Source organism: Elephas maximus, chromosome 1 (genome assembly GCF_024166365.1).
Source record: "Elephas maximus indicus isolate mEleMax1 chromosome 1, mEleMax1 primary haplotype, whole genome shotgun sequence".
NCBI lineage: Eukaryota > Metazoa > Chordata > Mammalia > Proboscidea > Elephantidae > Elephas > Elephas maximus.
In genome coordinates, this window is record NC_064819.1 from 102,574,678 (window position 1) to 102,587,790 (window position 13,113).

The following is a 13,113-nucleotide window of genomic DNA, read 5'->3' on the forward strand; positions in this document are numbered from 1 at the left end:
CCACCAAGAAAGAAGAGCCACCGTGTGTGTACTTTGGACCTAGGATCACTGTGCTGAAAAGCTCCTCAACCAGGGGAAGATTGATGACAAGGGCCTTCCTTCAGTGCCGACAGAGAGAGAAAACCTTTCGCTGGAGCTGGCACCCTGAATTTGGACTTCTAGTCTATTAGACTGCAAAAGAATACATTTCTGTTTGTTAAAACCATCTACTTGTGGTATTTCTGTTATAGCAGCACTAGATGACTTAGACAGGTGCCATCAAGTTGGTTCCATGAGTGACTCTATGTTCATCAGAATGAAACACTGCCTGGTCCTGTGTCATCCTCACAATATTTGTTATGCTTGAGCCCATTGTTGCAGCCACTGTGTCAGGCCATCTCATCAAAGGTCTTATTTTTTGCTGACCCTCTACTCATGAAGCATGGTGTCCTTCTCCAGGGACTGATCCCTCCTGATAACATGTCCAAAGTACGTGAGACGAAGTCTCACCATCCTTGCTTCTAAGGAGCGTTCTGGCTGTACTTCTTCTGAGACAGGTTTGTTCCTTCTTCTGGCAGTCCATGGTATGTTCAATATTCTTTACCAGCACCATAATTCAAAGATGTCAATTCTTCTTTGGTCTTCCTTATTCATTTTCCAGCTTTCACATGTGTATGAGGCGATTGAAAACACCATGGGTTGGGTCAGGTGCACCTTAATCCTCAAAGTGACATCTTCGCTTTTTAAATCTTTAAAGAGGTTTTTTGCATATTTGCCCAGTGCAATATGTCGTTTGGTTTCTCGACTGCTGCTTCCATGGGCATGAGACTAGTGGTCCTCAAATCTGAATGTTTGTAGGAGTCACTAAGGGAACTTATTAAAAAGGTAGATGCTGAATCCCACTCCAAAATTCTGATTTAGTGGCTGTAGTAGGTAGGATTATGCCTCCCTCCCCCAAAGATATCCACGTCCTAATCCCTGGGACCCATGAATATATTATGTTATATGACAAGCGGGAGTTAAGTTTGCAAATGGATTTAAGTTTGTTAGTCAGCTAACCTTAAAATAGGAAGATTTTTCTGGTTATCCCTGTGGGCCCAAATGTAATCATAAAACCGAAAAACCCAAACCCACTGCCATCGAGTCGATTCCAACTCATAGCAACCCCATAGGATTTCCAAGGCTGTAAATCTTTGTGGAAGCAGACCACCACTTCTTTCTTCCATGGAGCGGCTGTTGGACTTGAACTGCCGACCTTTCGGTTAGCTGCTGAGTGCTATAACCACTTGCACCAGTAATCACAAGGGTCCTTAAATGGTGGAGAGGGAGGTGGAAGGGTCAGAACCAGAGAGATGGCATCATGCGAAAGACTCGCTGGTCATTGCTGGCTTTAAAAAAGTTTAACAATATGTTATTAGAAAAAAAAATAGTTTGATTCTTAGGAAATGTTAGGTGGATATGACAGTGAATTCTTACTGGACTCCAGAGATCCTGTTCTTTTTATTATTTCTAATAGGTTCACTAGCCTGGCAGAATCGGGCAGTGGCATAGCTGTAGTTGAATATTGGGATTTCAGCAGTGCACTTGCCAAAGTGTTTATGATATTCTGTGGAGAAATAAGGATTGGGGTGATAAATTAGTGTTGTGTAGTCTTAATGTTTTCATGCTGTTGAATAGAGACGTCTGGAAAGATAATTTCTGAGCCTCCTGGAAGTTTAATTAGCCATGAAAATGTAAAAACTATTATTATAGTGTATACACTATCAGCTGGTAGTATATGTAGGATAAGAGTTAAGAAAGGGCTATGAGGATGAAGAAGATGAAAATAGTATGTAAATTTTAAAACTGTATTGATTTACACTGATCCTTCAAAGTGTAAGCAGAGAACTTGAATTTTAATGTTAGCAGCATCAGAGGAGCCTGTTAAGGGGCTGACATGACTTGGATCTTGGTTCTGTGTGAGGAAAGAATTTTTGATTCCTGAACAAGCGTTTCACCAGCCTTCCCCCTCCACCCCCTTTCTTTTAATCTTGTAGGATTGCATTTTTCTATTCAAGGAATATCAGGCATCTTTCCACAAAACAAGAAAACAGATTTTAGAATCCTCAGGGGAAAAATCTTTTGAGGTTTCAGAAATGTATATATTTGGGAAATTTGAAGCTTTTTGTAAAAGACTGGAGAAGGTAAGCATTATGTCATCGTACCCCGCCCTCACCACACCTTTTTGGTTATTTCATACTTTATGTAGCTCTTGTCTCACTATTGATACAACTCATCTGATCTTGTTCACAGATGGCTGCATTTTATTGTAACTTGTTTTTTTTTTTATTCCTGTTCACTGCCCTCTGCCAGTCACACAAAAACTGTTGCAAACTTTCACCTCTTTCAAGACCTCAATTCTGTTTCCACTTACGGAACTTGAACTTAAAAGCCTCTGCTCCTAACCGTTGCGTTAGGCTGAAATACCTGCAATACCTGGCAAAGACCCATAGCCGTGGAATGCCTGAGCATTATAAGCACCTTCTCTTTCTGGGCCCGTATATACCATTGTATACAAACATTGGATGGATGCCTTTGCTGAGCAGACATGGTTTAGAAACTTGGCTGGGGAGCAGCGATATTTTTTTCAGGGAATATAGAATAGCCCATACCAGAGGCTCCTTGGAAACAACTTTTGACCTTTTGAGGAACTGCCAGATTCTTTCCTAATGGAATTGCACCATTTCACAGAACCGTAATTTTAATTGGATTATTTGAGCATTATTTTAATTGGGCTCTTCTTTATATTACCACGTTGTAAGAGTTCTTTATATATTCTGGATACAGGTCTTTTATCAGATATACGGTTTGCAAAATTTTTTTCTCATTCTGTGAGTTGTCTTTTTACTTTCTTGTTGATGTCCTTTGAAAAACAGAAGTTTTTAATTTGATGAAGTCCAGTTTATCTACTTTTTGTTTGTAGTTTCTGCTTTTTGGTGTCATATCTAAGAAATTATTATATGGGTTTTTTTTTTTTTGTGAGCAGTAAGGATTTTTTAGGGGCAGATGTCCAGTTGTATGAGTGTTGGCAAGAGTCAAATTAATAATTAGGCCCCATTCAGGAGCTGTTTGTTCCACAAAGAGGAAGGGAGGCTTGGCCCTTTGAACTTAGTATCCCCCTGCCCCCCCACCACCATACCACATAGCAGCAACAAAGAAACCAGTCATGGTAATCAACCATGACCTCCATTTTCTTCCCGTGTTTATACAGAGCACATAAGGCATGGTGTAAATGCCCTGAGTGGGCTGCTTCTGGGATGACAGTGGTTTTTTAAGTGTGTGGAAATAGTGGAATAAAAACAGTTACCCTGAAAATGGCTGTTCTGGGTTGACATGTGCAGGGACTTTATGTGAATTATGCTGGCTGTGTAGACGGACCAGTTGTGTTGTCTTCATGGCATGCAATATTTGGAGGACTTCCCTAAGAACAGGTTTACTCTCTCTCTGGCCATCAGACAAATGGGTCAGCCTGGGGGAGCTTTGAGCATCGCTCTCCAGAGCAGGAATAAAAGATTAAAGAACTGGGTAGTCTGTGGACATGAAAGATTACTTTGAAGTACCTGTAGATGGTGTTGGTACATTTCTTTCAGAAATAAGTCCATATGAGGGTAACCCAGGACTCTTTAGGGGTCAGATGGTGTTGTTGTTAGTTGTTGTTGGGTCAGCTCTGACTCATGGTGCCCTTATGTATAGCAGAATGAGATGTTACCTGGTCCTGCACCATCTTCATGATCGTTGGTGTGTTTGAGTTCGTAGTTACGGCTATTAAGTCAACCCACCTCATTGAGGCTTTCCCTTGTTTTCATGCACAATAGTCCTGATTGTAGGTATCACTGTTATTGTTGTTAGGTGCCCTAGACTCGATTTTGATTCATAACAACCCCATGTGATGAGTAAAACTATCCCATGGGGTTTTCTAGGCTGTAATCTACTCGGGAGCAGATTGCCATCAAGGCTCCTTGTAGGTGTTATAGGGAGAACAAATGTGGCTTTTACATAGGAGATCTACAGTTAGGGCCAAGAAGAATGGTACAGCTTTTGAATCCAGTGAAATGATAGATATGTGTTTACATTTCTACAAGGGCTTTTACTCAGGTCTTTCTCTCTTTCTTGAAAGACGACATGATTACATTCTGAAAGAGGCTATCAGCAGAGGTTGTGAACTCTATCTGGATATGAGAGAACATAATCCGTCCTAAATAGTGTAAGATTAGTGTGGGGACAGAGATTTGTATTCGAGTTTATCTCTTCTTGTTGGTTTTAACTAAATGAATCTAGGGCCTACTTATTGATTTGTTTTTACAATCAATAATTCGTTAAGAGCTTAGACTCTTAGGGAAAGGTATTAATATCTGATTTTTAAAATATCACTTTTCTTTTTAAGATTACAGAAATGATAACTATTGTGCAAACATATTCAGCCTTGAGTAATTCTACCATAGAGGGAATAGATATTATGGCAATAAAATTCAAAAACATATATCAAGGGGTTAAGAAAAAGCAATATGACATTCTGGATCCAAGAAGGACAGAATTTGAAACAGATTTCTTAGAATTCATGTCCAAAATCAATAGTTTAGAGGTAAGTGATTATACATACTTTCACTTTGGTAAAGCTGAAATATTATCAACAGTACTGGACTTTTGTGTATTTACTATTTCTCTTATTATAAATTGGAGCCTTGGTGGCGCAGTGGTTAAGCGTTGGTCTGCTAACCAAAAGGTCGACAGTTCTAATCTACCAGCCACTCGTTGGAAACCCTGTGGGGCAGTTCTACTCTGTTCTGTAGGGTTGCTGTCAGTCAGAATCAACAGCAATGGGTTTGGTTTTTTGATTTTATTGTAAATTACTCTTGCAAATTGATAAAAAAAAATATTTGCCAGTGTGAATAATAGTTTAACCAATCCACAAAATATTTTTCATCTTTTTTCTTTTAAATGAAAAATGAGGGTATTTCATAAAAGATGACAGTGAATAAACAGAAGCCCAAAAGGCTATTGTAGCTAGGGTTCATTTTTTATTTACATTAAAATTTGTATTTGATTTTTGTTGTGCCAAGGAGCCAATGTCATCTTTCCAGTCTAAGGGAGAACTTGTAATCCTTATTCTTTGTTTTAAGTGTGAAAAGATTTGAGAACAGTTGAGGAAGGTGAATCACTCTTCCCCTGGCCCCTGCCCTTTAAATCTACATTCTCTTTGCAGCTATAGAGCTATATGAACTGACCCTCATACCCTGTGTCATAGGTTAAGGGCACCAGAGGGATGAAGGGTAGGTAAAAAGTATGCCAGGTGAGGCTGTAGCATATTTCTCTCTCACCTTTTGGGGTTATATAACCTCAGTTACTCTTTTGCCAAAAACTACTATAGACCCAGGTATAGCCCCAGGGGTTGTCTCTTCTTTGCTGCAGGACACCCTGGAGACACAAAGGGCAAGAATATACTCAGTCTATTTTCAGAGTCTGAGATACTTGTTGTAAAGGTGATTTTTTTTCTCATTTTTTTTTTATTGTGGTAAGTATCTATAGAGCCCTGGTGATGCAATGGTTAAGCGCTCAGCTGCTAATTGAAAGGTCATTGGTTGCTCCACAGGGGAAAAGACCTGGTGATCTGCTTCTGTAAAGATTCCCAACCCCCCCCCCAAAAAAAACCAAACCCACTGCCATCGAGTTGATTTTGACTCATAGTGACCCTATAGACCAGAGTAGAACTGCCCCATTGAGTTTCCAAGGAGCGCCTCATGGATTTGAACTGCTGACCTTTTGGCTGGCAGCCGTAGCACTTAACCACTACACCACCAGGGTTTCCTCTATAAAGGTTACAACCTAGGAAATCCTATGGGGCAGTTCTACTCTGTCATACAGGGTTGCTATGAGTTAGAATCCACTCGATGGCACACAAGAACAACAAGAGGTGTATGTATAGCAAAGCATTTGCCATTTCAACATCTTTACATGTACAATTCAGTGACATTAATTATATTCATCATATTGTGCAACCATTACCACTATTTGTTTCCACATTTTTTCATCACCATGAACAGAGCTCAGTGTCCTTTCTCATCCGTTTATTTATTTAAAAACAAACCTCTTCCAGAACTGTATTATGCATAATCTGAGCATTATACCTAAGAAATATCCTAAAATTCTACCATTCTACAATAACACTTTTTTTGGGGGGGGGGGTAGCAGGATAGATTTCCTTTTAGCTTTTGAAAGTTAGACTCCTTGCTATTAAGATATTTTATTTTTTTAGTTATTACTTTTGTGTTTGGCTAGGTGGGTTGGGTGAAGTTTGTTTCCAAAACGTTTTAGGAGTTAAATTAAATCTTTATGGCAATGGGGATTTGTTTTTTTTTTTTTTTTTTAAAGGAACATATGACCTCTTAGATTGTTTTTATGGTTTATTAATAAATATTATATGTTATAAAAGTTTTACTGTGGGCTTAGATACAAATTTTAGCTTTCAGTAAGTTTAGAGACCATATTAACTTTTTAATATTTAACTAGATTGTTTTAGGTATCAGTGTTTTAATTTTCCTACCTTTTCCAGTGTTTGGTTAGTGGGCGTGGTATGTATTAGTGGGCCATATTATTACGGATCTAATAGTAAAAAAAAAAAAAAAGTAGAAGTCATTTGCAAAGAGGGCTTATTTCCGTTGGCTGAGTACCATGGCAGGAGTCTTGGGAGGAACTTCCTGTTCCTCCTTAACAATGGCAACATGGTTTCTGAGGGCTGCAGTGTTAGCTCCTTCCGGCCTGGGATGTTTATACCTTCTCTTCCGGCATGCGTAAAACTTCTAAATATCTCAAAGAAACATGCTTGGTAAGAGATATGACTGCTTTTATTAATTCTTCAGGTCATCAACAGCTAGTAAATAAGGAGCTGCAAATGCAAGCCACCATATGGAAATTTAATTTTTCTAGTAGCGACGTTAACTAAAATAAAAAGAAACAGGAGAAAATTTTATTCAATCCAAGAAATTAAAAAATTTCATCCTGTCATCCATATAAAACTCGTTGATGAGATCTTTTGCAGTGTTTTGTGCTGTCTTTGAAATCCACTGTGTATTTTTCATTTACAGCACATCTCACTTGCAAGTAGTGACATTCAAGTGCTTAGTGGACTCAAGTGGCTGATGGCCACTGTATTGGACAGAGCAGGGCTACATGCTTAGATGGGAGATGTGTTTAAGGGGATTTTGATTCTGTAGGAAGTCATTAATCATTAAAGCATTAACTAATCTCATTAATGCCAATAATCATTTAAATATTAATGTTTTGTTTTAGGTACAAATACAGGCATTTATGAATAGTACTTTTGGAAAAATCTTATCTTCTCAGCAGGCTCTTCAGCTTCTTCAACGGTATTTATAATGTTTTCGGCCGTATAGTTTCTAGATGGGATAACTTTATATCTGAAAATGCAGTTTCAAGTAAGATGTTTTGGAACTCTATCTTACATAAATCTTAAAACTCAAAAACATTCACCTTTCAAGTACCTCTAAGTAGACTAGGAAAAATTTGAAATGTAATATATCTCGGCCTTTTATTTTTGTAGCAGGGACACTTTAAATAAGAAAATGAAATTATTTCACTTTTTTTTTTCTAGCCATGTCATATGTTTGAGGCTAATTTCATAAGTATTACTGGAAAGAGAACAAATAATATTTAATTCTACATACTGAAAAAAGTTCGAAAAGTAAAATTATCTAAGAGTAGTAGATCTCACACTTTCCACTTTCCCTCCTGCAGCTCCCTTTCCCCCCATCCCTCAGAGCAGTGTTCCCCCAAAGGGCAGGGAAGCCCCAATTAAGGACAAGCTGGACTAGAGGCAGTTCTCTTCCAGCTCCGGGAGGGCTGATGACTCATGTCAGGGGCCCGTTTGGAACTTTCCCCCATGAGAGCCAGTGGATTTAGGTTTGGGTCTGACTTTGCCGTAGTTCCACATCTCCAAAATGATGGCTTATACCTCGTGAGACCTTATCTCATGAGATCATTGTTCTGAGTCAAAACACACATAAAATCGTTTTTATGAGGAATGGTACTGTACAGATGGCAGGTACCATTTTCTTGGCATCTCTTTCCCCTCTTCTCTTTGTTTCTGACTCTGTCCGTGCCTCTGTCTCTTTCTCACCCCCTCTATCTCCCCTCTTTATGTCTCTCTCACCCTCCCTCCCTTCCTCCTTCTTCTACCTACTCCCCTTTGTCTCTCTCTCTCTTTCTTTCTGTCTCTCTCTTCCCTTCTCTCCCTCTCCTTCCCACCATTCCTCCCTCTCTCCCCCGCTCCCTTTTATCTGTAGTATGCTGGGGTCAATTCACTTTATTACCAAATGTATAGTTCTAGTAGTGTCTGAGCATCATTTAGTCTCTGAATGGAGGTGATAAGTGCCTGACAGTCATTATTATGATTATGACTAGTTGAGTTACAGGAGTATTAACATCGGCAGAGGTGCATTCAATATGCTCCTCTTTGTTTTTTGCTAACTCCCTACTCATCTTTTTAATCTCAGTTTAAATGTCACTTTCTCAGGGATTCCTTTCTTAACTCTCCGTACTTGGCTTACCTGTTGCTATCGAGTCAGTTCCTAGCCATAGCGACCCTATAGCACAGAGTAGAACTGCCCTATAGGGTTTCCAAGGAGCTGCTGGTGGATTCGAACTACCTGCCTTTTGGTTAGCAGCCAAGCTCTTAGCCACTACACCAGTAAGGCTCCCATACCAGGTATGGGAGGCAACCAAGTATGGCTAGATTCCCCTATTATATGCATTCCCACCAAACCAAAAACTAAATCCCTTGCCATCAAGTAGAATCTGACTCATAGTGACCCTACAGGACAGAGGAGAACTGCCCCATAAGGTTTCCAAGGAGCAGCTGGTAGATTCAAACTGCTGACTTTTTGGTTAGCAGCTGAGCTCTTAACTACTGTGCCACCAGGGGTCCATATGCATTCACAGCACCCTTGTAATTTAAATAATTATTTATGTAACTCTTGATTGATTTCAGCCTTTTCTATAAGATAACTATAGGCTTTATAATGGCTGGGACCACACCTGTCTTGTTCATCGCTGTATCCCAGCACAATGCATTCATTCTGGTATGAATATTTGTCAAAAGGTTGAATGGGTATTTAATACTACAGCAATTCTTAAGTGTATTTGTCATTTACTTTTTAATTATTCAGGCTTCAATTACTTTTAGGTTCCAGAAGCTAAACATCCCCTGTCTTCAATTAGAAATAAACCATACAATTGAGCAAATTCTTCAGTATTATGTGGCTGAACTTGAAGCTACTAAGAAGGCAAGTGTTGTGTTTATAAATAGAATGGTACATTAGTACAAAAAGAACAAAATTTTGAAAATATTTGCCGTCATTATCGTGTGCCAAGCTGTTCAGAGCACTCTTTTCACTGCTAAGTACCTTTGATGTGCCCTTTATATGTGGGAAGGCGCCGGCAATGTTTACCTTTTTGCTGTCTCTTTGCAGTCTGTTTGCCACAGTATGCCACAGTGTATGACAAAGCTTATTTCAGTTAGTATTTTTATGTATAGAAATATGGGCTCTGGAGAATATTATGGCAGATACAATGTTGCTGTGAGCGCCCTCTTTTGAATACCTCCTTAAATTATGGGTTAAGGGAAGGAAAAAAATATACATGTGAGGTGAAGAAAGGGCAGCATATTATATGTAGTGATACGGGCCGGAGCAGGGGGTAGTCATTAGAGAAAGGAGGACCAGGGAGAGGAACCTGGAGAAAGGGAGCCAGGACAAAGACAAAATGAATTTATGCTCAAAGGCAACAAGACATCGAAAGCGATGCCATATTCCGAGAATACCAGGTTACCGGCTAAATCACCAAGAGGTCATAAGATTTCATATTTTCCTCTATTACTTAAGTAAATCACTTTAATAAGCAACCTTCTCTGAAAAAAAAAAATACATGTAATAGGAAATAAGGGAAAAGAGAGAATTAAATGTGATGTATTATAAATATCATAGTTTCTGAGTCTCAGGTTATCATCTCTGAAGTGTATTTAATGTATTTATTGATCACATAGTGTGTATAAAACATGTGAATAACAGTGAAACACTGATACATATATAGCTGTATATTTTTGGCCTTCTTCTTTGTATCCAGTTTCAAACATTAACACCAAATCTTTAATTACAGCTTTATATTTCTCAAAAAGATGACCCCCCTCTTGCTCGCAACATGCCTCCTATAGCAGGAAAAATACTTTGGGTGAGGCAGCTCTACCGTCGGATAAGTGAGCCCATCAACTATTTCTTTGTAAGCCAGTAATTAAAATTGCAGTATATGGATTATAGTGGTTTTCATACAAGAAATATATTTTACCCTATAGTATCTGTGTCCAATAAAGTAGTTAGAGCCAATTCTTTTTACCAGGCAAAGAAAATTTAGTTTATAAATATACTTGAGATAGACTAAGCCAATTCTTTCATGTAGGATAGACAAACCATTTTAATTATAGTGATCTCAAAGGTGAATCTTATAACTTTATGTCTTTTAATAACTCAGAACACTTTATAAAGTGTTTTTTTTAAATAATTGTTTTGCAAACACAATAAAGTACAGGTACAGTGCTGAAGCTTGCTTCTGCCTGTGGACAGATAGGTCACTGATATATATTTAGTGAAAGTGAAGATTATTCAACGAGTATACTCCTATATGAAGAACTGAGACCTAGGGCAGAGTATGAAAGACAAAAACAAAACGTGTTCCTGTTGAGTTGATTCCAAAGCATAGCGACCCTATAGGACAGCGTAGAACTGCCTCGTAGAGTTTCCGAGGCTGTAAATCTTTCTGGAAGCAGACTGCCATATCTTTCTCCCATAGAGTGCCTGGTGGGTTTAAACCGCCAACCTTTCGGTTAGCAGCCGAGCTGCTTAGCCACTGTGCCACCAGGACTTCTAGGACAGAGTACAATAGAATATATTTACTTTCCATGTCCTTAAGATAATTAGATTTCTGAAAAACACCAGAATGATCTTAGACCCTGTTGGCATTCTCAAACTGCAAGTTTACCTTTGCATTGTTTTTTTAAGAGACGAAATAGCAGAGTAGACCTGGTTTACTTGGTGGTTTGTGTTATACCTAAATAGAGAACAAATAACTATACAAGTCTTGCCAGTAATTTTATTATGTAATTACGATTAAATACTAAGTTACTATTGTTTTCATTTGCTGCCATCATTGATTTCATTGTTTTGAATTCTAAAAAATAAATACATGAATTAAAACTCTGGCCTGAGACAAGAGCCAGGGTGAGGGCTCAATTGCTGATTGACTTTGTGATGCCAGAGCACCGCATATATTAATTAAAACCTAAAAATTTCAAGTTTTATGTAAAGAAATTTGATTTTCATTTGATATATAGTCACTTTATTTGGCTGAGATTTAGGAATTTGCCCTGAAATTCAGGAGAAGGCCCAAACCGAAACCCACTGTTGTGGAGTCAATTCCAAGTTCTAGTGACCCTATAGGACAGAGTAGAACTGCCCCATAGGGCAGTAAATCTTTATGGAAGCAGACTGCCACATCTTTCTCCTGGTGGGTTCGAACCTCTGGCCTTTCCGTTAGCAGCCGAGCCCTTAACTGCTTTGCCACCAGGGCTCCTTTAGGAGATCACACTTCAAACAAAATCCAGAGAAGTGAGGAGGGGTTAAAGATTTGCAGGAAGAGCCTAGGGCTGGCTGTAGGGCTAGAGCTCTCTCCTTTTACATCCTTTCTTTTCTTTTCTAATTTCCCCTCTCTACTGATAACTTTTCCATTCTTCTATTTGTAGCTTGTATGGCCTTTCCCATCTCTGAGGAAAAACAATCTAAATTTTGTAGCATAATTATTTGATATTATTTTAAATATAAACAGTTTTATAATTTGGATATGAATATAATCAGCAATTTTCTTAAAGAAATCTTTTTTTTTCCCCTTGAAAAACAGCAAAACTCAGAAATTTTGTTAAGTTCAGAAGGTAAAGCTGTCATTCGTCAGTATAACAGAATTTCCTACGTCCTGGTGGAATTTGAGGTGGTCTACCATACAGCCTGGGTCAAAGAGATTTCGCAGTTACAGTACGGTGCGTATATGGCTGTGCAGTGAGACTAAAAAGTGGGCATTAGGTAATTCTGGTGAGCTCGGAGTTCTGGGGAACTTTTTTTTACATAATCTTATAGAGGTTAAAATTTAGATTTGGGGATAAAATTATTTCTTTGTTTATGATTATTGATAATCTGATTTTATAAACGAAAATGGTCATGACTTTAAAGTTGATACAAATTAAGACTTTCTCCTGAAACACAATATTTAAAAGTATATGTCAAAACTCTTTATAGATATTTTTCTGTAGATTTCTGAAAGTTGTCATATTCAGTTTTATCATGTTACAAATTTGAAACTCAGTCCTAATCAGGGGAGAAAATTCCTCGTTCCCCTCCCTGCCGGCCTGCCGGTCTTCTTCTACAGCTGAACTTAATTTCGGTTTTGAGCTCCAATGAGTTAAGTGTTAGGATTGTGTTTAAGTGCTACTGAGGAGAGGGGATTATATGACGCAAAGCCTCAGGGCAGAGTTAGGTGTGAGGTAAGGGATGGCACTGAGCCATCTTCCATCCACGCTGGCATCATCAGGGACATTGTTGTTTTTGTGTGAACTCAATGGTTGGTCTGTTCAGGGTCCTGCTTTGTTCCGTCTTAACCTTAAGGTCTTAATCATAACCTTAATTCTCATCTCTTGTCTATAATGTTAACCTTAAACTCTTAGCCATAGCTCTTTAAACTGTGTCTATGTAGCTTTGTGGGGTGAGAAACATTCAGCTGCTCCCTGTGCCACTTTAGGGTCTGTAGTGTCCTGTAAAGGTCTCTAAGGCCCTCTCCCTCAACCCACATGGGACATGTCTTCTGCTCCTGAACCAGGTGAGATGGGAGAGTAACCTGAGGTTCTTGCTGCTTTTCTAGGGCTCATCCAGGAAGTGGGAGTAGGCTGGGGCATGAGTCTCCTCTGCTCTTTGATTCCATAAACCTTTCTGTGTTTTCATTGCTACTCCAGCCTCAAACCCCTGGGATTCAGAGACACAAAAT

At 38.9% G+C, this 13,113-nt stretch overlaps 1 protein-coding gene across 1 annotated transcript in view; it reads left to right on the forward strand.

Annotated features, from left to right (window-relative positions):
* DNAH8 (dynein axonemal heavy chain 8) overlaps positions 1–13,113 on the forward strand; it is a 367,281-nt gene that overhangs the window by 59,039 nt on the left and 295,129 nt on the right. Inside the window, exons 12-17 of the mRNA XM_049891307.1 lie at positions 2,016–2,162; positions 4,403–4,600; positions 7,306–7,382; positions 9,218–9,317; positions 10,189–10,308; positions 11,980–12,115. Coding sequence (XP_049747264.1) covers positions 2,016–2,162; positions 4,403–4,600; positions 7,306–7,382; positions 9,218–9,317; positions 10,189–10,308; positions 11,980–12,115 — 778 coding nt within the window. The remainder of the gene's footprint in view (positions 1–2,015; positions 2,163–4,402; positions 4,601–7,305; positions 7,383–9,217; positions 9,318–10,188; positions 10,309–11,979; positions 12,116–13,113) is intronic.